Consider the following 23,900-nt stretch of genomic DNA (forward strand, 5'->3'; position numbering starts at 1 on the left):
TGGGGGAGGGAGGTGAACTTTGGCACATTTCAGCAACATCCATTCAGCCCTTTGTAACACAGAAGCTGCTCAGACAGTCACATAACAAAACCCCTGTAATCACAATTGCCTGATGTAGCAGAGCTTACGCAGCGCTGTAGCACACCTCTGTAGGCTCTCCATATGCAAAAATGTACATACAGCTGGGTATCCTACGCATATGCAGCGATGTAGCAGAGCCGAGACGCGGGAGCAGGTGGATCATCCACAACAGCAATTGGCTAAATATAAGTGGCTCAGCGCCAACACCAACCCGCGGGCAGATGCTAGTAAACAATATAAAATCAATGTTTATTAAGAACTCTTAAAAGATAAATCACATCATCCGCCCAATATGACATTGGTGTGGGATAATACCTATGAATCATGTCTGGGTGACAGTTTTGGTACCTTGCCATTATCACGGAGGTAGTCTGGGTGGGTATTATTCCCCAGTAACCTCATATTGGGTGGATGATGTGATTTATGTTTTAAGAGTTATTAATAAACATTGATTGTATATGATCTATTTCAGGCATTTGTTTATGAATTTGACACATTAATAGACAAATACCCAAATATCACTTTTTAATTTTTTTTTTTTTTTTTTTCATTTACCTGCTTTTCACCATCTATGTGGCTTCATCTGGGGGCAAAGATTCAGTTTGTTGCCGTAAACTTGTATCCAATTACCCCGTCCAGCTTGTATCTATGCCCTTGTTAATATTCTTCTTCCACATTCATCATATAGTCTCTCAACAAGTTGGACAGTAATTGATGCCTTGCAATCATCTTTGTCTTATTCCACCCTCCACTGCTTGGTACATCCTCCTTTGGATATCATCACTGACGAGTTTTACTGAAACAGTAGGAACAATCTGTTGTAATCCCCATACGTAGGGGGTTGTTCAATATCCTATCTGATGTACTATATCCTGCAGTGACGTTCACCACCAAGACTCTATAAAAGAAGTCATGCAACTAACCCTTTACTGGAGAGCCGCCACTAGCCATCCAATCCTTCACTCCTGGTAAGTCTGATTGCATGTACATTTTGCAAAAATATGGGAATGTCAATGATAGGCGTAGAGAGTAATATATCAGGGAGAATGAATTATATACTTAGCACTAGGAATCATAAGTACTGCATACTACTCTACTTATGTAATGCATAGGGTAGCAGTGATAGCACTAAATCTGTAAAGTACTGATTGTTCAGTAATATGTTACTGGAGATGTCACATACAAATATATTGTTTAATATTGTTCAATTACTGGTAAATTCTGAAAAACAGAAAGTACTTATCAAAATCTGTAACCAGAACAGATCCTTTTAACTTTGGAATCCATAAACTTGCCAGATACTTTAGATTGCAGTCACCCAAACTGACTCCTCAATACACATGCACACTTGGCCGTGTTGAGGGGTGGGAGAGGGGAAAAATCTTCTGCTTAAAGGGGTTGTCCAAGACCTCAAGTGTTTTGGATACTGAAGACCTGTCCTCAAAATAGGTCCTCAGTATCTGATTGGTGGGGTCGACACCTGGACCCCACACTGATCAGCTGATCCGGCTGTCTCTGCACCAGAAGCTGTATACATGGTGAAGAACCTTCTATTCAAGTGAAAGAGAGCAGGGCTGCAGTTATCCCTCGCCTGCACTTAAGTGTCTATAGGCTCCATGCACTGTATTGTGGTGTCCAGGAACTGAAGTTCTGCTCCCATTCACTTGAAACCATATACAGTCTATAGGTGCAGGTTCTTGGTATGGGACCACACCAATACTTTGAATGAGTATCCAAATCATTTGGGGTCTTATATAAGCACTGCATCATTTTTTGGATAGAATCTTACCATCCTAAGAACAAAAGAACCAGGTAGATGGACCTATGCCTTTGGAGAAATGGCCACCGAAAACCATTAAAATCAGTAAGGTTGTGAGACACACATCTAATCTGTATGCCAACATATCATCTAAATTGTGATACCCAGGGGTATATGCCATGTGCCTTGGTGAGGAGATCATAATCTTTAGGGTACTTTGATGCAATGTGTTCAATAGGGGTGGCTTAAAATATTGTCAAATACTGATTTAATAAATAACCATGAAAGATAACAGGATCTCCCACAACCAAGAGTCAAGTGTTGGGGATGTGACTGTGCTATGCTGAGCCAGACACTCAACATAGAAGATATACCCCAAAATAGAATGAAGAAGCCGCTCGGTTCTCCCCCTCCCCTGTTTTCTTTCTTTTTCTTGTGTTTTTGTTGTATTCTTGTTATTGCATTTTTCTTGTTACTGTTCCCTGCAATCTGATGGGATATTTACAGCTGGTTCTTTTTGTTTCTCTCCTGATTGATATTCTGCTATTTCCTTTATTATTGACAAAGCTTTAATTAAAAATGACAGTTATTAAAACAAATATTCTTGCCCCATCCATATATTGTGCAAAGGGCATTTTAGGGGCCCCATATCTGACGTGTGATTTGTATACTGGCAAATTTATACTCTAGTCATGTGTACCTGTATCTCTAGAATGCAAATTATTAGTGACTGGTTATAAGTAGAGATGAGCGAGTAGTTTTCGATCGAGTAGGTATTCCATCGAATACTACGATATTCGAAATATTCGTACTTGATCGAATACTACTAGCTATTCGCAGTAAATATTTGATTCAGAACCAGCGTTGATTGGCCGAATGCTATACAGTGTATAGCATTCGGCCAGTCAATGCTGGTTCTTCAGCAAGCTCGCTGTTACGAGGGAGCTTACTTTTTCTCATAGGAATGAATTAACCAGCGTTGATTGGCCAGTGTATAGCATTCGGCCGATCAACGCTGGTTCTGCCAGAGGCTCATCTGTGAGGAGGCGGAGTAAGGATCGGACCACAGCAGTCTCCATTGTGGTCTGATTTTAGACTCCGCCTCCTCACAGACGAGCCTCCGGCAGAACCAGCGTTGATTTGCCGCAGGCTCGTCTTTGCTAGTCAGGAGAGCTGGCAGCTTGCTGTTACGAGGGAGCTTACTTTTTATCAGCGCAACTGCAAGCGCTGTGCGGTTAAAGGGGCTCTATCACTGGGAAAAGTCATTTTTATCTAATCACATGCTTGCATAGGCTTTAGAAAGTCTATTCCATACTTACCTTTTGTATGTAGCTTGCCTCAGTGGTGTCTGAATAAGTCCGTTTTTATTCATATGCTAATAAGCTTCCAGCCAGTACAGGAAGTTCCCAGCAGCCCTTGTCTCTCCTATTATCTTCTATGCAAACAGGAAGCCGAGTCATCATCATCATCATCATCAGTCTCCCATAGAAAACAATAGGAGAGGTGTGCATGATCTATCGTGCACCATTCTAATTAGTATATGAATAAAAACGGACTTATTCAGAAACCACTGAGGCAATCTACATACTATAGGTAGGTGTGGAATAGACTTTCTAAAGCCTATGCAAAGGTTTGATTAGTTATACATGACTTTTCCTAGTGATAGAGCCCCTTTAAAGCGCACGGACCCCATAGACTATAATGAGGTCTGTGCGCTTTAACTGCACAGCGCTCCTCCTAAACACTCTCCTCCTGCTATTCGTGGACTTGGTGACTCTCCTTTAGTCGAATATTGGCTTCCCCTGAAATGAGCATTTTTTCCCATAGACTATAATGGGATTCGATGTTCGATCGAGTAGTCAAATATTGAGGCTCTACTTGAAACGAATATCGAATCTCGAATATTTCACTACTCGCTCATCACTAGTTATAAGTGATGCTTTTACTCCTTTTAGTAAAGAACTAATTTGCATTCCTTTTCCTAGGACCCATTACCTGGAAGACTCCCTATATTGCTTATAGAGGATCTTTCACCACTTCCAACTCTCTGCATGATTGAATAAGCGTTGTTCCACCGATTCTGGCACAGGTGGAATTTTTTCTTTAGCTCTCACCACTCTTGAGCAATCTGTGTTCTTAGTTTTCTGTGTTCTTACCTGAAATCTCAAATAGGAACAAACAAAAAAAGATATATTGAAAGATTCAAGGAGTTGAAGTTGGGGAAAGGTCAAGACAGCATTTGATAATGAAATCTTGATAATAACTACATTGGTAACACTTGTGAGGAAAATGAGTCACGCTATTTTTTATGTTTTACAGGTTGAAAGATCAATTTGCTATGGATTTAATTTCTTCCTCTACTGAATATTACGACTACGGCAATGAAACTTTTGTACATTCTACTATGGGACCGGCAACTATTCCTCCAAGAACAGTCTATGAATGGATTGCTTTATTTCTCTATGTCATTGTGGTCGCGGTTGGTGTACCTGGGAACGCTTTAGTGGTGTGGATAACTGCCTTTGAAATGAAACGCTCAGTGAACACAGTATGGTTCTTAAATCTGGCAATTGCAGATCTCCTGTGCTGTCTCTCTGCTTCGCTGAGTATCATGACCATAAGCTTAAGATACTGGCCCCTGGGTCTCTTTGCCTGCAAGTTTAACGCATCTGTTCTCTTGATCAACATGTTTGCCAGCGTCTTCCTCTTGACTATAATCAGTATTGACCGTTGCGCCTTGGTGGTAAAACCTGTATGGTGTCAGAACCACAGAACTTTGGGAAAGGCATACGTGGCATGTGCGTTTACGTGGATCCTGGCCATCATCTTCAACAGCCCGTCCTTCATCTTTCGGACCGTTGGTATTTCCTATGGGAAAGAAATTTGTACACTTGACTATTCAATAATAAGAATTGAAGATCGACAACGCGTGGAAAACTTCATCGCTGTTTTTCGTCTACTAGTTGGCTTTATCATTCCGCTTCTTGTTATTATCACCTGCTATAGCATACTAATGTATAGAGTGAAAGTGCGATTTACGCAGAACACTAAGACGATGAAAGTCGTCCTTGCGGTTATCATCGGCTTCTTCGTATGTTGGCTTCCTTACCATGTGGTGGGAATGATTCTCGCTTTAAATCCCAATAATTTGGATTTATATAAATCTTCATTACAGGTGGATACCATACTGATCGCCCTTGCTTTCATGAACAGTTGTATTAACCCCATCATCTATGTGCTAATGGGCCAAGATTGTAAAAGCAAATTAAAAAAATCATTGAGATATATTCTAAAAAACGTATTGGCAGAGGAAGTGAGTCAGTCAGTTGACTCCAAAAAGTCAAAATCAATTTCAGAAACCCGGAATACAGAAGCCTCTGTATAATGTAATGGGGCATAAACCTCTATAATCCAGGCACTTGAGACAATGTAGTGTAACTGGTATAAATATGCAATATAGTTTATGATTTATTTTTAGTATTTAAACATCCCGATCGCGTAATCCATTCTGTAAAATTACTTCAAAAATGGAGGAAAATCGTAATACCAGTGAAGGGGACGCAACCGACAAGGATTCAGGATCTCCCTGCAAATTTGGACAGAACTTTTTCAAAATTAACAAGACTAAATCCGAAGTGGCAGGGACAGGACAAAAAGTGTCTGCGTACTGCAAGGCCTGGCCGAACAAGCTCATCACGGGTCAAATAAACTCAACGTCCAACTTCCTTAAGCACTTATGGCAGGGGTGGGCAATTTTTCGAGTTTTGGAAATAAACTTAAACTTAAAGGTCTTTTTCCATTTAGCCTGTGTTCAATTGTTCTATTTTTTGTTTTTATTAAATTTTTGGTTTACATTTTTCAAGTATTTTAGTATTTTTAAAATACTTTTGAAGTCGTATTTTGTACTTTGTATTTAAAATACTTTCCCAAAGTATTTTCCTGAACACTGATCATGTCATACTTAGTTCATGGCAATATAGAACTGAGCAGAAATAAATTATAAAATTTGTATTTTATTAATAAATACAGTATAAAAAGAAACAATAATAAAGGAGACGCAACACAGAACATAGTTAAGAAATAACATCATGTAAAATGGCTCTGCTCATACAAACCCCTATAGAGATTTGTACGCGTGCGGCATATAGTACTCTTGTAGAACATTTAAGCTCATTGTGACAGTATTTGTATATGTACACAGCACTTTATATTTTGTATACCTACAGGTGTTTGTACACTCCTCATTGTGTTTTACTATGGTATAGTATATTTTGGTTCTTGGTTCTAGTGTTAGTTGATAGAAAGTCAAATGCCATTAAATTAAATAAACATTGATTTCATTCATTATATTGTGTCTTATTCATGTAGCTGCAGTGTTCATTAGAGGTATATGTTGGGAGGATTCCCCAATGTATACCTTGATGGTTGCATAGGAGAGATGCTGCTGTATCAATCATGGTGCCTGGAACATGATGGTAGCTGCTTGACCAAGTAACACAATGTGCATGTTTTAAACTTTTGGATGTCACAGTCAAACAGGACCATGGCATCCAAGGGTTTCGCCATATAAATGTCCCCCATCAACCTTGGGTGGGGCTGCCATTATGTATTTTCTGCAGTCCAGGGTCTGAACAGTGACCCTGGGCTGCTAGGAGCCCATATACCTAGTTGTTCATGCCCCCAGTGGCGTAACTACCGCCGTAGCAGCAGAGGCAGCTGCCACAGGGCCCGGGACATTAGGGGCCCAGTGACAGCCGCTACCGCTGCTATCATTATACTCAGGGGTCTTTTGTTTAGTGATGGCTTCTGGGCACTGATTCCACCATGGAGGACATTTTGAGACATAATCCTACAAACTGTTCTAGTGGACACAGGGACTTGAGGTGACCAGGCTTGTTGGAGCTCTGCTGCAGTGGAAGAGGGGCTGGTTTTGATTTTCTAACCAACAAACGTTCCTCCTGAGTAGTTGTCTTGCGGGGTCTCCTGGACCTGGGCTTGTCTAAAACATCTCCAGTCTGTTCAGATCTTTTTTTAATTCTTTGTACTTGACGCTGAGACACATTAAAGGTGCCAGCCACCTCTGCAGTGGATCTGTCACCACTGACTGCCTATGTCTGTGATGTCACCACTGACTGCCTATGTCTGTGATGTCACCACTTACTGCCTATGTCTGTGATGTCACCACTTACTGACTATGTCTGTGATGTCACCGCTGACTGCCTATGTCTGTGATGTCACCGCTGACTTTCTATGGCTGTGATGTCACCACTTACTGCCTATGTCTGTGATGTCACCGCTGACTGCCTATGTCTGTGATATCACCACTTACTGCCTATGTCTGTGATGTCACCACTGACTGCCCATGTCTGTGATGTCACCACTGACTGCCCATGTCTGTGATGTCACCACTTACTGCCTATGTCTGTGATGTCACCGCTGACTGTCTATGTCTGTGATGTCACCACTTACTGCCTATGTCTGTGATGTCACCACTGACTGCCTATGTCTGTGATGTCACCACTGACTGCCCATGTCTGTGATGTCAGGGAACCAGATGACATAAAGGACGACAATTCAATGTATGTTTGACTGGACAGGTCTGTACATGACAGGCTGATTGTGGGGTTTTAATGCAGTTTTTGATGACAGAAAAAGTAGTGTTAGCTAACAATATACACTGAAATCCTGGTAATTTGGGGGAAAAACACAGAATTTAGATTATTTTCACTTGCCTTTGCAATATTTTTAGCAAAACCATAAAGCATCCATAAACCTGTCTATGTGTACAGGTAATGCACATCATATACAGAATGAAGATGATGATGGAATCAGATTTATTGTAATGGCGATATTAGATAAGAATGATGGCCAAACAAATGGAATCTCCGCAACAAGATCCGGAACCTTCTTGTAACTGTGGTGTACGCTATGGAAACTCCAGCACTAAGGGGGTATTCACACATTGGGATTTGGTACTGAACGTGAGGTGGAATATGCCTCAAAATCTGCATCAGATTCCACTTGAAATCTGCCTCGCATTCACTTCTATGGGAGATGACTGCTGATCTCTTCTTATTCCAAATATTACAAATTGTGTTATCTTCACCTGCACTGTGAATTTAGGAACAAAAATCGTAATAAAAGGACGAGGGTCTAATGAGATTCGCTGTATGACTGTGATATATATAACTGAGATATATGACTGTGATATATGATGGTGATACACATGACTGTGATGTATATGACTGCAATATATGGCTGTGATATATGACTTAGATATATGGCTGTGATATAGGACTGTATTATATGATTGAGATAAATGGCTGTGATATATGACTGTATTATATGTTTGAGATATATGTGTCAGGATACGGAGTCGCCGCGGTCTCCTTGCTGCGCGGCGTCTCCCTGGGAGACGTGTTAGGAGTTCTATTGGGTGTGCTTAGGTCATTAAGGGTTAATCTTATCCTTGCCTTCAGTCTCCATGTCATTAGCCATCAGGTGTGTTCTCTGCTGCTATTTAAACCCCACCCAGGCATGGATCCTTGCCAGCCATTCACTTTGTGTTTCCTGGTCCCCCTGCTCAGTCTTATGCCCTGTCTGTTTGTATTCCATATGTTTCTTGGTTTTTTTTAGACCCGGCTTGTATTTTTGACTCTCCCTTGTCTTTTGATTCGGTACCTTTATTATATCTCCTGGCTTGACCTCTTGCTCGTCTGACCTCGCCTTCTCTTCTGTGTCTTGCTGGGACTTGTGGTCCTCCCTGGTTCCATGCTGTTTAGTCTATAGTTTTGCATTGCAGTTACACTGTGCTTTCTGTTCAGGTGTGACCCCGTGACTCCAGTCCCTAGGACTTTCAGGGCCTCCTCTTCCCTTATCCTAGCCGCCGGGATAGAAGCGTAAGGAGTTGTGGTAGGCGCACTTCAATTAGGAAGTGCATGGGTCTGCCTCATCTCAGATACTACAGCATAGTCATAGCCGCAGGGCCTACGACCCCTTTTGTCATTAGTTGCACAGTGTTGCTTTCCCAGCTGTGTCACTTTGCACTGCCTGACCCTGACTCCAATCCTTACATAATGGCTGGCCCTTACCCTAGACATGCCGCCCGGCGGTTTAGTATGGATGCCGAACACTCCGTAACTGACCGACTGGATGAACTGTCAAGGCAGGTGCAGGGCATGGCTGGGTTAATTAACCAAGTCTCGCAGCGTCTGGAGGCTTTGCCTGATCCAGCATCAGCAGCTGCAGGTTCTTCTATTCAAACACCAGTTTTTCCCATATTGAATACCCGTCAGGATCCTAAAATGCTCTTGCCTGACCGTTTTGACGGTAAACCAGACAGATTCCGAACATTTCGGGAATCTTGCCATTTATTTTTTCGTTTTAATTTCCTTTCTTCTGAAGCAGAGCAGGTGGCGCTGGTGGTGTCCCTTCTACGAGGATCACCACAAGACTGGGCCTTGGCTCTACCTGCTGGAGCTCCTGAATGGAATTCATTAAATAAGTTTTTTCAAACATTAGGTCAGATTTATGATGACCCTAATAGAGTTGCCTTGGCCGAGTCCCATCTGTTGTCTATTCAGCAGGGAGTTAGAACTGCCGAGGACTATTGTACGGACTTTCGTCAGTGGAGCTCTCAGTCAGGGTGTACAGACAGACCTTTGTTAACCCTTTTTAGACAAGGCTTATCTGATTCTGTAAAAGATGCTCTAGTAAGTCATCCAGTCCCTGAAAATCTAGGAGACTTTATGTCCTTGGCTATTTCTATTGATAGGAGGCTTAGGGAAAGGCGTAGAGAGAAATTAAGCAAACCTGGGTCCTCAGCTAAATCCTGGTCTGTCCTTTCGGAACCTATACCTCCTTCTGCTGTCCCTACCTCTTGTTCTATTCCTGAAGAAGAACCAATGATATTGGGGTCCACATCCGCCTCCAGGAGAAAGTATCGCCTAGAAAACGCTCTGTGTCTGTATTGCGGCAAGCCTGGACATATCCTGAGAAACTGTCCAACCAGACCTAAACCACCGCCGGGAAATGCCAATGCCTGAGTGATTTCCGGGAGGGTCACTCAGGCACACAGGTACCTCCTAATAATATTGAGAGATGTTTACTCCCTGCTATTCTTGTTAATGATAATAAAACTTTTGCATGTCAGGCGATGGTGGATTCAGGTGCCGCCATGAACTTCATCCATGAAGTGGTGGCACAAGCTCTAGGAATTGAATTAATTCCCTTGCAATACCCATTTCAGGTATCTGGAGCAGATCTAACCCCTTTGTCTGAAGGGAAAATCTTAGCCCGTACTGCTGAGGTGCAGTTTTTTGTCGGCAGTTTACATGTTGAAAAAGTGTCATTTTTTGTTATGAAAAAACTGGCTGCAGACGTTATTCTTGGTTTACCCTGGTTGCGTGTACATAATCCAGTCTTTAATTGGGAAACTTCGGAGTTGGTTAGATGGGGAGATTCCTGTACTTCTCATATTAATACTATTTGTACTATCAAAAATGATATCAAAATTCCGGAATTTATTACCGAGTTCAAAGACGTCTTTGACGAGCTCAGTGCGGAGGCCTTACCTCCACATCGACCTTATGACTGCGCAATTGATTTGGTTCCTGGAGCTAAACTACCCAAAGGTCGCATTTTTAACCTTTCAGCTCCAGAGCGCGAGTCCATGCGCCAGTACATTAAAGAGAGCCTATCTAAAGGACATATCCGACCTTCAGTTTCTCCGGTGGGGGCGGGGTTTTTCTTTGTTGAAAAAAAAGATGGTGGTCTCCGACCTTGTATTGACTACAGGGAATTGAATAAAATTACGGTCAAAGACCAACATCCTCTGCCACTCATCCCGGATCTTTTTAACCAGGTGGTGGGAGCTCGGTGGTTTTCTAAAATTAACCTCCGTGGAGCTTACAACTTGATTCGGATAAGAGACGGGGATGAGTGGAAAACCGCATTTAATACCCCGGAAGGTCATTTTGAATACCTAGTTATGCCTTTTGGTTTGAGCAATGCTCCGGCGGTATTTCAACGTTTTGTGAATGACATTTTTAGGGATCTGTTAGGTAGATATCTAGTAATTTATTTAGATGACATCCTCATATTCTCACCGGACTGGGAGTCACATCAGCAACATGTAAAAGAGGTTCTTCTTAGGCTACGTCAAAACCACCTCTGTGCTAAGTTATCCAAGTGTCAATTTGGAGTCCAGGAGATAGGTTTTTTGTGATACATCCTTACTCCTGGTACCATTGGTATGGATCCCAGAAAGGTATCTGCAGTACTTGAATGGGAGAAACCTACTACCTTAAAAGAAGTTCAAGGGTTTCTAGGTTTCGCCAACTATTACCGAAAATTTATCCGAAATTTTTCTTCCATTGTTAAACCTCTCACCGATTTGACCAAAAAGGGGGCGGATCCTGCCTCCTGGACACCAGAGATGGAGGTAGCGTTCGTCACCTTGAAACAACTCTTTACTTCTGCCCCAGTCCTGGTCCATCCTGATCCGGAATTGCCCTTTATTGTAGAGGTTGACGCTTCAGAAGTAGGTGTAGGAGCCGTCCTGTCTCAGGGCACTGAACCATTTACCAACCTCCAACCTATCGCCTACTTTTCCAGGAGGTTCGCCACTACTGAGGCCAATTATGATGTTGGCAATAGAGAGCTTCTGGCAATTAAGTGGGCCTTTGAAGAGTGGAGACACTTCCTGGAGGGGGCCAGACATAAAATTACTGTACTAACTGACCACAAAAACTTATTATATTTAGACAAGGCAAAAAGATTAAATCCCCGTCAAGCCAGGTGGGCTCTATTTTTCACTAGGTTCCACTTTGTAATTACCAACCGTCCCGGCTCAAAGAATACTAAAGCAGATGCCTTGTCAAGAAGTTTTGGTCTTAGTGGTAGTTCTGATGGGGAACCTGAAAATATACTTGCTCCTGGGGTGGTAGTGGCAGTTTTGACCTCGGATCTTGAAACCCGTATTCTCAACACTCAGGAGGCTGCCCCTAGTGCGCTACCACCAGGTAAATTGTTTGTCCCTAGCCACCTCCGCTTGGAGCTCTTAGAGGAGATCCACTCCTCTGTTCTGGCAGGTCATCCAGGCATTGCTGGTACTGGGAATCTGTTATCACGAACGTATTGGTGGCCATCTTGGCAACGAGATGTTAAAAATTTTGTTCATTCTTGCGAGACCTGTGCCAGATCTAAGGTGCCCCATGAACTTCCAGCGGGTCTTTTACATCCACTCCCGCTACCCAATCGACCCTGGTCACACATCTCCATGGATTTTATTACCGATCTCCCGTCCTCTAAAGGGAAATCGGTAATTTGGGTTGTAGTAGATCGTTTTTCTAAGATGTCCCACTTTGTTGCCTTGAAAAAATTGCCTTCAGCTAAATTGTTGGCCTGGTTGTTTATCCGCCACATTTTACGTCTGCATGGTATTCCTTCTAATGTGGTGTCGGACAGGGGCGTACAGTTTGTGTCCAGGTTTTGGAAAGCCTTTTGTAACAGGTTGGGAGTCTCTCTTTCTTTCTCCTCAGCCTTCCACCCAGAGACTAATGGTCAAACAGAGAGATTGAATCAATCTTTGGAAAAGTATTTGAGGTGCTTTGTGTCGGATTGCCAAGATAAATGGAGTGAATATTTGCCCATGGCTGAATTTGCACTAAATAATCATGTCAACTCCTCGACTCAGTCGTCTCCTTTCCACATTAACTATGGTTTTCACCCCAGATTCTCCTCAGGAACAGGTAATGAATTTGCCTTTTCCTCAGTAGAGGACGTTGCTAAATCTCTCTGTACTGTATGGGCTGAAAGCCTGGCATCGCTGAGAAAAGCCCAGGCTAATCAAGTAAATTTCGTCAACAGAAAGCGCCGCCCTGGACCTGACTTTGTGGTGGGTGACAACGTCTGGTTATCCACTAAAAATCTCCAACTTCGTGTTCCATCTACTAAGTTTGCCCCGCGTTTTATTGGTCCATATCCCATTTCTGAAATAATCAACCCTGTGTCATTCAAATTATCACTTCCTAGGTCCCTCCATATTCACCCAGTTTTTCATAAGTCCCTACTCAAAAAGTATGTTCCGGCAATGGTCACTCGTTCCCCACCCGAACCAGTGATCGTTCAGGGGGAACTAGAGTATGAGGTGGAACGGGTCATTGATTCACGCAGAGTGCGGAATTCCCTTCAGTTCCTCATACATTGGAAGGGGTATGGACCAGAGGAGCGTGTTTGGGTGGCAGCCAGAGACCTTCACGCTCCTAGATTGGTGGAGAAGTTTTACCGTTCTTACCCTACTAAGCCAGGGGGTCCTCTTGAGGGTCCGGAGGCCCCTCCTCAAAGGGGGGGTACTGTCAGGATACGGAGTCGCCGCGGTCTCCTTGCTGCGCGGCGTCTCCCTGGGAGACGTGTTAGGAGTTCTTTTGGGTGTGCTTAGGTCATTAAGGGTTAATCTTTTCCTTGCCTTCAGTCTCCATGCCGTTAGCCATCAGGTGTGTTCTCTGCTGCTATTTAAACCCCACCCAGGCATGGATCCTTGCCAGCCATTCACTTTGTGTTTCCTGGTCCCCCTGCTCAGTCTTATTCCCTGTCTGTTTGTATTCCATATGTTTCTTGGTTTTTTTTGACCCGGGTTGTATTTTTGACTATCCCTTGTCTTTTGATTCGGTACCTTTATTATATCTCCTGGCTTGACCTCTTGCTCGTCTGACCTCGCCTTCTCTTCTGTGTCTTGCTGGGACTTGTGGTCCTCCCTGGTTCCATGCTGTTTAGTCTTTTGTTTTGCATTGCAGTTACACTGTGCTTTCTGTTTAGGTGTGACCCCTGTGACTCCAGTCCCTAGGACTTTCAGGGCCTCCTCTCCCCTTATCCTAGCCGCCGGGATAGAAGCGTAAGGAGTCGTGGTAGGCGCACTTCAATTAGGAAGTGCATGGGTCTGCCTCATCTCAGATATTACAGCATAGTTATAGCTGCAGGGCCTGCGACCCCTTTTGTCATTAGTTGCACAGTGTTGCTTTCCCAGCTGTGTCACTTTGCACTGCCTGACCCTGACTCCAATCCTTACAATATGGCTGTGATATATGACTGTATTATATGACTGTATTATATAGGGGATAATCATACACATTAGGGAGAGTGTCTGCCTACATAGGCAGCACGGAGACTTACAAGTCATTCCTGCTCCGCTAGGGATTCTGGGTAAAAAAATATGCAAATCTATTCTCCTGGATGTAATTAGGAGAACAGTGCACTCAGTATGCCCTGGAGAATAGATTAGCATATTTTTTACCCAGAATCCCTAGAGGAGCACGAATGACTTGTAAGTCTCCGTGCTGCCTATGTAGGCACACACTCTCCCGAATGTGTATGATTATCCCCTGACCCTGGTTTATAGTCTCTCACTCTGCCAAATCAGTATCCCTGCGCTATGCTGAGGAGGTCCAAAAGACTAAAACAGCACTGTCAATAGCTGGGAATCTGTTCCTTTTGGAATAGAAATACTAATTTGGCAATAAACTCCGCATCATGTCAGTAGGCTTTTTGACTGAGTCATGCATGATGTTAAGGGGGCTGCCCTCTAGAGGGCGGCATACAGAGGCAGTGTTCTCCTAATTACATCCTGGAGAATAGATTTGCATATTTTTTACCATGTATTATATGACAGAGATATATGGCTGTGATATACGACTGCGATAGATGACTGTGATACATGACTGTGATATATATGACTGTATTATATGACTGCGATACATGACTACTATAGATGACTGCGATACATGACTACTATAGATGACTGTGATACATGACTGCTATAGATGACTGTGATATATGACTACTATACATGACTGCGATACATGACGTGGATCCCGATTATGGCTAAACTTGGCCTATCCAGACTGAATATATTTCCTCATTGGGTTTTCATTCCATTCCGGGAGAGATGAGAGTTTTTCTTCAAGTCCTTCTTCAATGGGCCACCCCCATGTTCTAAAAAACGAGAGTAAATTTTTCTGCACTTGAAGGGAGAAGAGTTCGGCCCAGAGATTCATCTTGGACTTCATGTCATCCTTGACGTCTTTTCTGTTCCTGTAGGCTGAGAATAATTCACTGAAAGGCTCCCAGCCGAAAGCTTCCTGCAGCTGAAGGAGAACATGGAGAAGGGTAAAGCAAGTGTATGATATCATGTCTTGTGGATAATAAAAGATTAGAGCATTAGATCATTATGGAACTGGAGATACCAGCAGCACAGAGGATTTCAGGAAAATCGTGCACTGAATTTGTGGGAGACCGTGGCCTGTAATGGCAAGCGGTGGCAAGAATGGAGGTGAGAGGATGATACTGACAAGTAGGAAATGAATGTCAGAACATTTTATAAAATAGAATTTTTTCTATAAAAATTTCCTGTCGATTTTAATATTAAAAAAATGACATTGTACAAGTAACCTGGGGCCTAAGTACCCCTGCATTACCTGAATATAGGTCTCCAGGCACACCCATTTATTCCAGCTCTGCAGTTGGGCCCCTTCCTCCAAATACTTTCTGATCCTTTCCTCTCGCGCGTGGGGCTGGAGCTCGCGGTGTGCTTTCTCCCTGGGCGTGCCCAGCACATTCTCATGTACGTATATAGCCCACAGGTTACACAGCGCTTCAGTGGTGTGTGGGGGAAATTCACATTGTATTAATTGTTGGTTGTGCCCCAGCTCATGGAGCGCTCCCCACATATCTTCATTGTCTGTATCTACAAGGATCATGGCCGCAGCGGACTTCAGGTGACACACAATGGGGTAGCCAGAATGCATCCAGCCTGGAAATGCAAGACGTAGAAATGTACAAGTGACTCTGATAACGTCAGCAATCATCTTCATGAAAAATGATCCATTTCATCAGAAACACAAGGCGCGCAACACAATGGTGGCTGTAGCTCCATCAGGACAGGAGGCCTGGAGCCCTGTTCTCAGCATCATTGGGAGTCTCAGCATTCGGACCCCCATGGTTCATGATGTTATCCCCTTTTCTAGCAACAGGAAATAACTTCATGACTTGGTACAACCCCTTTAGGCCACAGCCCCATATTGCTGAAACGCAGCTTTTTTTGTTGAAATTATTTTTAGCCAAAGTCAGGAGTGAATTGAGCAGAAGGTAGAAGTATAAGAACTAGAGATGAGCGAACAGTGAAATATTTGAGATTTGATATTTGATTCAAGTAGAGCCTCAATATTCGACTACTCGATCAAATATCAAATCCTATTATAGTCTATGGGAAAAAATGCTCGTTTCAGGGGAAACCACTATTTGACTAAAGGAGAGTCACCAAGTCCACGAATAGCAGGACGAGAGTGTTTAGGAGGAGCGCTGCGCAGTTAAAGCGCACGGACCCCATTATAGTCTATGGGGTCTGTGCGCTTTAACTTCACAGCGCTTGCAGTTGCGCTGATAAAAAGTAAGCTCCCTCGTAACCGCAAGCTGCCAGCTCTCCTGACTAGCCAATCATCGCAGGTTCTGCAGCAGGCTCGTCCTTGCTAGTCGGGAGAGCTGGCAGCTTGCTGTTAGGAGGGAGCTTACTTTTTTGTCATAGGAATGCATTGACCAGCGTTGATTGGCCAGTGTACAGCATTCGGCCAATCATCGTTGGCTCTGCCGGAGGCTCGTCTGTGAGGAGGTGGAGTCTAAGATTGGACCACAATGGAGACTGCTGTGGCCCGATCTTAGACTCTGCTTCCTCACAGACGAGCCTCCGGGAGAACCAGTGTTGATTGGCCGAATGCTGTACATTGGCCAATCAATGCTGGTCAATTCATTCCTATGGGAAAAAGTCATCTCCCTCGTAACAGCAAGCTGCCAGCTCTCCTGGCTAGCAAGGACGAGCCTGCTGCAGAACCAGCGTTGATTTGCCGAATGCTGTACACTGTATAGCATTCGGCCAATCAACGCTGGTTCTGAATCGAATATTTACTGCGAATAGCTAGTAGTATTCGATCAAGTATGAATATTTCGAATACCGTAGTATTCGATCGAATACCTACTCGCTCATCTCTAATAAGAACGTTATATACCTCGTAGATCTCCCATTCCTCTTGTAGCCATACTTGGCTTTAGCTCAAAAAACTGCAACAAAATCTGCAACAAAAAAAGCTGTGTTCCCGTAACGTGGGGGCCTTAGCCTCAGGACCAAATCCCCGGACCAATGTCCCATCTCCAGATATCTACGGTAATACTAGAGACTTCCATCATTCCACTGCTCTTACAGTAAAGAATCCTTCTATGTAATGCTAAGCTTGTTCTTGTTTTACCCTATTTGTGACCAATGACGGTAAATATATTGTGTACACGTATGTGAGATAAACGATACCGTGTGATGTCTGAATATCTGCTACAATCCTCTCCTTTCTCTCCAATACAGCGGGCAATGAAGACAGTTTCAAAACCCCCTCCATAATTCGGTCCCAGAGCGCAAGTTTTTCACTCGGCTTCTCGAGGGCTCGCACTGAATCGGACGGTACAGTAAAGATGATGTTCTTGGTTTCGAGCTCTGCCCAAGGAGCAGGATAGTGTCGGAGAGCGTCCATCCAGACAGAATCGCTGGTCTCACCTACAACAAACATGTAACCAATATACACAAATGAGTCTTTGCTTTTCTAATCCTATTGTGAACAATATCCAATGCATTTCTTTCCTTGGCCCGCATGGCCAATAGATTTGTGATGACTTGCTCCAATCCGTCTGTCTCTTCTTGTCACCCCAGACAGACTGGATGATGTTGATATCAGGGCTATATCTGTAGGGGCCACATCATCACTTCCAGGACTCTTCCTCCAAAGGGCAAAGGTCACACCAAATATTGACGGGATTTACATTTCTCTTGTCTTCATTAACTTCATTTTGTTAATTACCAAGAATAATATATTAACCCTTCTGTTTCTGAAAGCATTCTTACTCTGTAGCATTTTTTTCACACCTGCCTAAAACTTTTTCACAGGGGTGCAGAATTAGACTCAGTACGTAAGATAAACATCACCATCTTCTCAAAGCTAAAATAAGAGATCCGAATAATATAACTCAGGTCCATCGTATCATCCAGCCTATACGTTCTCATTCACTTACCATTATAGAAATAGGGAGCCAGCACAGCGCCCTCTATGGATATTCTTATGTTTCCAAGGATGAGGCATCCAGGAATAATTATGTAAATAAGTCCACCAAAAAGCGTGGAGACCGGCAATGTCACTTTGTCTACGCAATACCTCTGTACAACCACTGGGGGGCGCTTTAGGTTGGGCAGGTTAGTAAGGTTATCTGAGTGACAACCGATCTGCACCTAAAAGTAATACAAAATAGAGACCAATATAAAGGTAATAGAAGTCTACAACTTGGCTTCTACTGAAATATTTTATTGAGGTACCTGCAAGCCAACATGGACGGCTGACGCTGGAAAAATCACAATGGCCGTTCCCCCTGGTGGAAGATACAGTCCGGTGCTCCGCCAGGCTACACCTCCTGTGGTGGGAAAGTGGACTAGTGAAGCCAAAAGCCTAGCTTGGGTACCCTTGTATAACTTCTCCCCACACTTGTCAGCCATGTCTGATCTTTACATTTTAGCAGCATTTACATTTCCCTTCTTCTCTACCTGGCCCAGACCACCATGACTAGAACGCAACATGTCTGTTCACAGAAGCTGCCCACCCCCTATTGATTCCCCCTCCCAATAATTGTGTGCCTTATACGCCATAGTCTCCCTCCATGGAATCTTTTCTTCATTATATGACAACTGCTCCTTTTGGTTCATGTTCTCCTTTCTGACAGTGGCAGGCTGTGTATCCTAAATCTTCTCACTCTAGCGCACCAGAGGGCAGGGGGAATACATCCTCACTAATATTATAAATGTGAAAGTTTGTGTGTTTGGATGTTTGTTCCACAATCACGGTGAAACGGCCGAATGGATTACAGTGAGATTTCACACATACCTAGAATGGCATCCGAAAGGAAATATAGGCACATTACCATCCCCGTAGGTTCCTGGTTTTCACAACCGTGAGCACCAAAAGCATGGTCGGAGGAGGCTGAAGGACCTGAGATGACGTCATCGCAGGCCATAGCGCTGAACTCCGATTGGAGCAAGCAATGGAGGGGGCGGAGCTAGAGAGACTCATGCCGACCGCTGAGCCATCACGCTGGGCTCAGATTGGACCGGATGACACAAGGGGTGAAGTTATCACGTCTCGCCGAGCGAGATGAAGAACATGGCGGCGCATATGCGGAGTATCGAACATGCTACCAGCGGTAGAGCCTGGCGCACGGAGTGGATTGGTGAGTCCGCCGGGGGCCCTTAGGGTGGGAAGATGAGGGGGAAACTGGAGTGAAGTTCACAAACCCACAGTCTCCTCATCGTGTGCAGTGCATGACCGCAGCTGCCGCGGCACAGTCTGCACAACACATGCACTCCGGGATACTAGGCCCATGGGAGGGGGAATCAGGGTCATGGGCGGGGGGAATCAGGGGGGGGGGGGCAAGCCGGGGTTGCGCAGGGATGCGGAAGCGAGCCAAGGCCCCCCAGTTGGGAAGGCGGGGTAGTTTGGGGGGAGTCGGGGCCGCAGGGAGGGAACGGGAAGCTGGGGTAAGGTTTGGGGTGGGCCGGGGGCCCGGGGTCACGGCAGCCACAGGGTAGTAGTTGGCGGCCGGGGCCGCGCTGCAGGTGTGTCAGGCAGGGCGGGAACGGGGCCGCGGATGAAGTCGCGGGTATTGCTAGTTTACAATATATCACAGGACATCAAAGGAAATCGCAAAGGAGATCAAAGAAGTTTAAGCAGCCCCATTGTGGTGAGCATGGCCGGTGTTAGTCAGAAAGTCGACCAATTGGTTTACAAAACCATATTAAGGACAAGGGTTTTTTCTAATACCGCGTCTGTTCACCTGTATTGGTGCAGTCGACCTCCAGGCTCTGAATAGGACTCACAGGAAGAGATGAGGTCTCAGGAATGAGTTGAGATCTTAAAGCTTCAAAATTAAGCATCATGTTGTAAAGCCCAGATGCAACTCTCAGTAGAAAAGCCTCCTTGCTCCCGCCTTCAATGGGTTGGGCTGCGCTAACTTTAGGTATTCCAGATTTAAGTAGAATATCGATGAGGACGCCTCGAAATGGATAGAGAGTCTGCTTGTCTACATGAGCTACGGACAAGATTTTTGCGCAGTCTTCTGCCAATGTCCTCATCCATGAGAGAAGAGGCTCCTGGAGGTCTTGGTTGGTGTCCATCAACATGTCCAGCTGGTGAAGAGCTCTGCGGCAATGATAACTGTGTGACGGGTCTTCGGTATTCATTGCTTGAAATCCACTCGGATACATTTCATCACCTACAATACTTATCCCAAATTGACCGATTATTTTATTCCCAGGATAATCGATGAGGTCTACTTTGCCAGAATTTTGAGAAGCCCAGTACCAGGCTTGTCCACCTATGAGAAGTCCACCTCCCTCGGCAACAAACTCCAGTATATTCTCAGCCTCCTTATCGCTATAAGACGTGCAACAATAAACACTAAAGGATTTCTTGAATTTTGAGAGCTGACTTGTCACCCCCTCCTCTAGAAGATCCTGCAGGGTCTCTACCTCCAAGTCTATTCCTATTTCCCCGTTCCTTCCCGCATCCAACCACCAGATCAGATTGTTGACTAGTTGTTTTTGGTTAGATTCACTGAATTGATTCTCATGACCGGCTACAACCACCCGACCCTTCCCATAAAATGCGGCTGCAAGATAAGTTTTGTGGTTGTCATCTAGAAACAGAGGAAACGCTCTCTGGCCATGAACAAGTAGCTGAGATGGAATTCCGCTTTGTAATGGGTGCAATTCAGTAATGTTATGTAGCAGTTGCTTTAAATCGCCTTGTAGGTCAGAATTATACCTGAAATGTAAAAAAATACAATTACAATTTACATTGAAGGTTTTCTAGACATGCCCCTGTGCAGAGAGGGGAGTAGAAATGGTGTGACATCATCTATTGTCAGTAGTGGATGCAATGGGGGCTCAGAGGTGTTATCTTCTATTGTAATTAGGTCTTTGATTTAAAGAAAGTTAATTAAGCCAAGCAACGAAAGCCCTTATAGAATTTGCAAGTAGTTGTCTATTATTAGGCTTAGTGGCCAGAGTAAAAATTACAGGATTCAGCCCTTTTTCAAAATATAATTAGTGGCATGGATATATTAATATATATTATTACATAAATAGGCTTCCAACTCCACTTATCGGGCTGAGTTACTTATAGAAAATAGGATAAAGGGAGGGGGAGGCCGGTGGAAAAGACACACAAATAACTACAGCTGCTAAACGCTGCTATACTAGAAGAGAAGCAGAGCTCTTGTGACACTGCTGTATCTTCAAGATAAGACTCTACCTTCACGGAATGAGGCAAAAAATCAATTGACAGCCCCCTCTCCATAGACTTCTGTGATACAGAGATTATGTAAGAGTGAAGGTAAGGAAGCGGAGAGCAGCCTAATAAATGGGGAAGGAAACAGATCTCTTTAACAAGATATATTACAAAGTTTCTTATATTCACCTGCATTATTCATTTATGAAAAGCGGTTTTAAAAGTGGAGGTTCTCTCTAAAGTAACCAGCAGAATAGTGAGTGCAGCTCTGGAGTATAATACAGGATGTAACTCAGGATCAGTACAGGATAAGTATTGTAATGTATGTACACAGTGACTGCACCAGCAGAATAGTGAGCGCAGCTCTGGAGTATAATACAGGATGTAACTCAGGATCAGTACAGGATAAGTAATGTAATGTAATGTATGTACACAGTGACTGTACCAGCAGAATAGTGAGTGCAGCTCTGGAATATAATACAGGATGTAACTCAGGATTAGTACAGGATAAGTAATGTAATGTATGTACACAGTGACTGTACCAGCAGAATAGTAAGCGCAGCTCTGGAGTATAATACAGGATGTAACTCAGGATCAGTACAGGATAAGTAATGTAATGTATGTACACAGTGACTGCACCAGCTGAATAGTGAGCGCAGCTCTGGAGTATAATACAGGATGTAACTCAGGATTAGTACAGGATAAGTAATGTATATACACAGTGACTGCACCAGCAGAATAGCGAGTGCAGCTCTGGAGTATAATACAGGATGTAACTCAGGATCAGTACAGGATAAGTAATGTAATGTATGTACACAGTGACTGCACCAGCTGAATAGTGAGTGCAGCTCTGGAGTATAATACAGGATGTAACTCAGGATTAGTACAGGATAAGTAATGTAATGTATATACACAGTGACTGTACCAGCAGAATAGAGAGTGCAGCTCTGGAGTATAATACAGGATGTAACTCAGGATCAGCTGAAGATAAGTAATGTAATGTATATACACAGTGACTGCACCAGCAGAATAGCGAGTGCAGCTCTGGAGTATAGTACAGGATGTAACTCAGGATCAGTACAGGATAAGTAATGTAATGTATATACACAGTGACTGCACCAGCAGAATAGCGAGTGCAGCTCTGGAGTATAATACAGGATGTAACTCAGGATCAGCTGAAGATAAGTAATGTAATGTATATACACAGTGACTGCACCAGCAGAATAGCGAGTGCAGCTCTGGAGTATAGTACAGGATGTAACTCAGGATCAGTACAGGATAAGTAATGTAATGTATGTACACAGTGACTGCACCAGCAGAATAGTGAGCGCAGCTCTGGAGTATAATACAGGATGTAACTCAGGATCAGTACAGGGTAAGTAATGTAATGTATGTACACAGTGACTGTACCAGCAGAATAGTGAGTGCAGCTCTGGAGTATAATACAGGATGTAGCTCAGGATCAGTACAGGATAAGTAATGTAATGTATGTACACAGTGACTGTACCAGCAGAATAGCGAGTGCAGCTCTGGAGTATAGTACAGGATGTAACTCAGGATCAGTACAGGATAAGTAATGTAATGTATATACACAGTGACTGTACCAGCAGAATAGCGAGTGCAGCTCTGGAGTATAATACAGGATGTAACTCAGGATCAGCTGAAGATAAGTAATGTAATGTATATACACAGTGACTGCACCAGCAGAATAGCGAGTGCAGCTCTGGAGTATAATACAGGATGCAACTCAGGATCAGCTGAAGATAAGTACAGCAATGTATTTTTATTTATGATGTAAATCTATACAAAATGTGACTGATAAATTTACCAATGAGAAGAATGATAAGTCATTTATATAGATACTTACGTAACGTGTAATGGTCTGGTCGGTATCTCTGATGTTACAGGAAATTCTCCCTTCTTTCCATAATTGCTCAGGAAATGGATACCGGCTACGCTTGTCACCTTGTTCCCTGGATAATCCAACAGAACACTTTTAGACTGCCGATACGAGGCCTGACCGCCAATAAGCAAACCTTTGCCTTCTTTTAACGCCGCGATAAGTTCCTCTGACTGTCTGTCGTCATATCCGTCCATACAGTAAACCCCAAACCTGTCGTAGAAGTCAACGTTGGATTCGACATTATGGCCTTTGTCACCGAGCTCCTTAGCCAGTGAGAGGAATCTCATATGGACGCCCACCAAAGAATCGAAAGAAGGTTTCAACCATTCTATGGCATTTTCTATGAACTGGGTAAAGTGAGGACTTGTTAAGTATCCTTCATGTGCCACGACCACCAGTCGCCCCCGTCCGTACTGCGAGGCGGCTATTAGCCCTTGACCATTAGGATTCACCAAAACTGGAAATGCAGAATCCCCAGAAAGTAGAAGATCACAGGGGACGTCTTCTTCCATAAAGTTTAAGGAGTCGATATTCTTAACTAGAGCTTTGTAGGACTCTGTAGGATTCATGTCCTAGGATCAAAAGTGAATTATTACGCCGCAAAGAATAGAGAAACAGATATCTTATCAAACGTCTAGTGAACGAATTGGGGTCCGACTGTCCTACCAAAGGGACCATCATAAGACACAAAGTCTTACCCGTCCCCTCTTTGGTGACCATGTACGAGTATCCTCTCTGCCCCCTTCTGTAATTCTTTATACAGTTCTGTACAAAAGTTTTAGACAAATGTGAA

At 43.7% G+C, this 23,900-nt stretch overlaps 2 protein-coding genes across 2 annotated transcripts; one reads left to right on the plus strand and one right to left on the minus strand.

Annotated features, from left to right (window-relative positions):
• The first annotated feature begins 1,001 nt into the window (after positions 1 to 1,001).
• On the plus strand, positions 1,002 to 5,531 carry LOC142185398 (C5a anaphylatoxin chemotactic receptor 1-like). The gene is made up of 2 exons (XM_075260823.1): positions 1,002 to 1,049; positions 4,160 to 5,531. The coding sequence occupies exon 2, from the start codon at positions 4,179 to 4,181 to the stop codon at positions 5,223 to 5,225; it is 1,047 nt and encodes a 348-aa protein (XP_075116924.1). The 5' UTR covers positions 1,002 to 1,049; positions 4,160 to 4,178; the 3' UTR covers positions 5,226 to 5,531.
• Positions 5,532 to 14,730: 9,199 nt separating this feature from the next.
• LOC142185463 (TRPM8 channel-associated factor homolog) lies at positions 14,731 to 23,676 on the minus strand. The gene is made up of 7 exons (XM_075260893.1): positions 23,072 to 23,676; positions 19,751 to 20,739; positions 18,243 to 18,337; positions 17,945 to 18,158; positions 17,193 to 17,432; positions 15,313 to 15,647; positions 14,731 to 14,982 (listed from the first exon to the last, which is right to left on the minus strand). The coding sequence occupies exons 1-7, from the start codon at positions 23,674 to 23,676 to the stop codon at positions 14,731 to 14,733; spliced, it is 2,730 nt and encodes a 909-aa protein (XP_075116994.1).
• Positions 23,677 to 23,900: the final 224 nt, after the last annotated feature.

Source organism: Leptodactylus fuscus, chromosome 11 (genome assembly GCF_031893055.1).
Source record: "Leptodactylus fuscus isolate aLepFus1 chromosome 11, aLepFus1.hap2, whole genome shotgun sequence".
In the NCBI taxonomy this organism is placed as follows: Eukaryota; Metazoa; Chordata; class Amphibia; order Anura; family Leptodactylidae; genus Leptodactylus; species Leptodactylus fuscus.

Coding starts and splice junctions, on each gene's coding strand:
- LOC142185398 (XM_075260823.1), top strand. CDS start 4,179: ATGGATTTAATTTCTTCCTCTACTGAATATTACGACTACGGCAATGAA.
- LOC142185463 (XM_075260893.1), bottom strand. CDS start 23,676: ATGAATCCTACAGAGTCCTACAAAGCTCTAGTTAAGAATATCGACTCC. Junction 18,338..19,750: donor GGTCGACTGCACCAATACAG/GTGAACAGACGC, acceptor TTCCCACCACAG/GAGGTGTAGCCTGGCGGAGC. Junction 18,159..18,242: donor CCGTCCATGTTGGCTTGCAG/GTACCTCAATAA, acceptor TATTACTTTTAG/GTGCAGATCGGTTGTCACTC.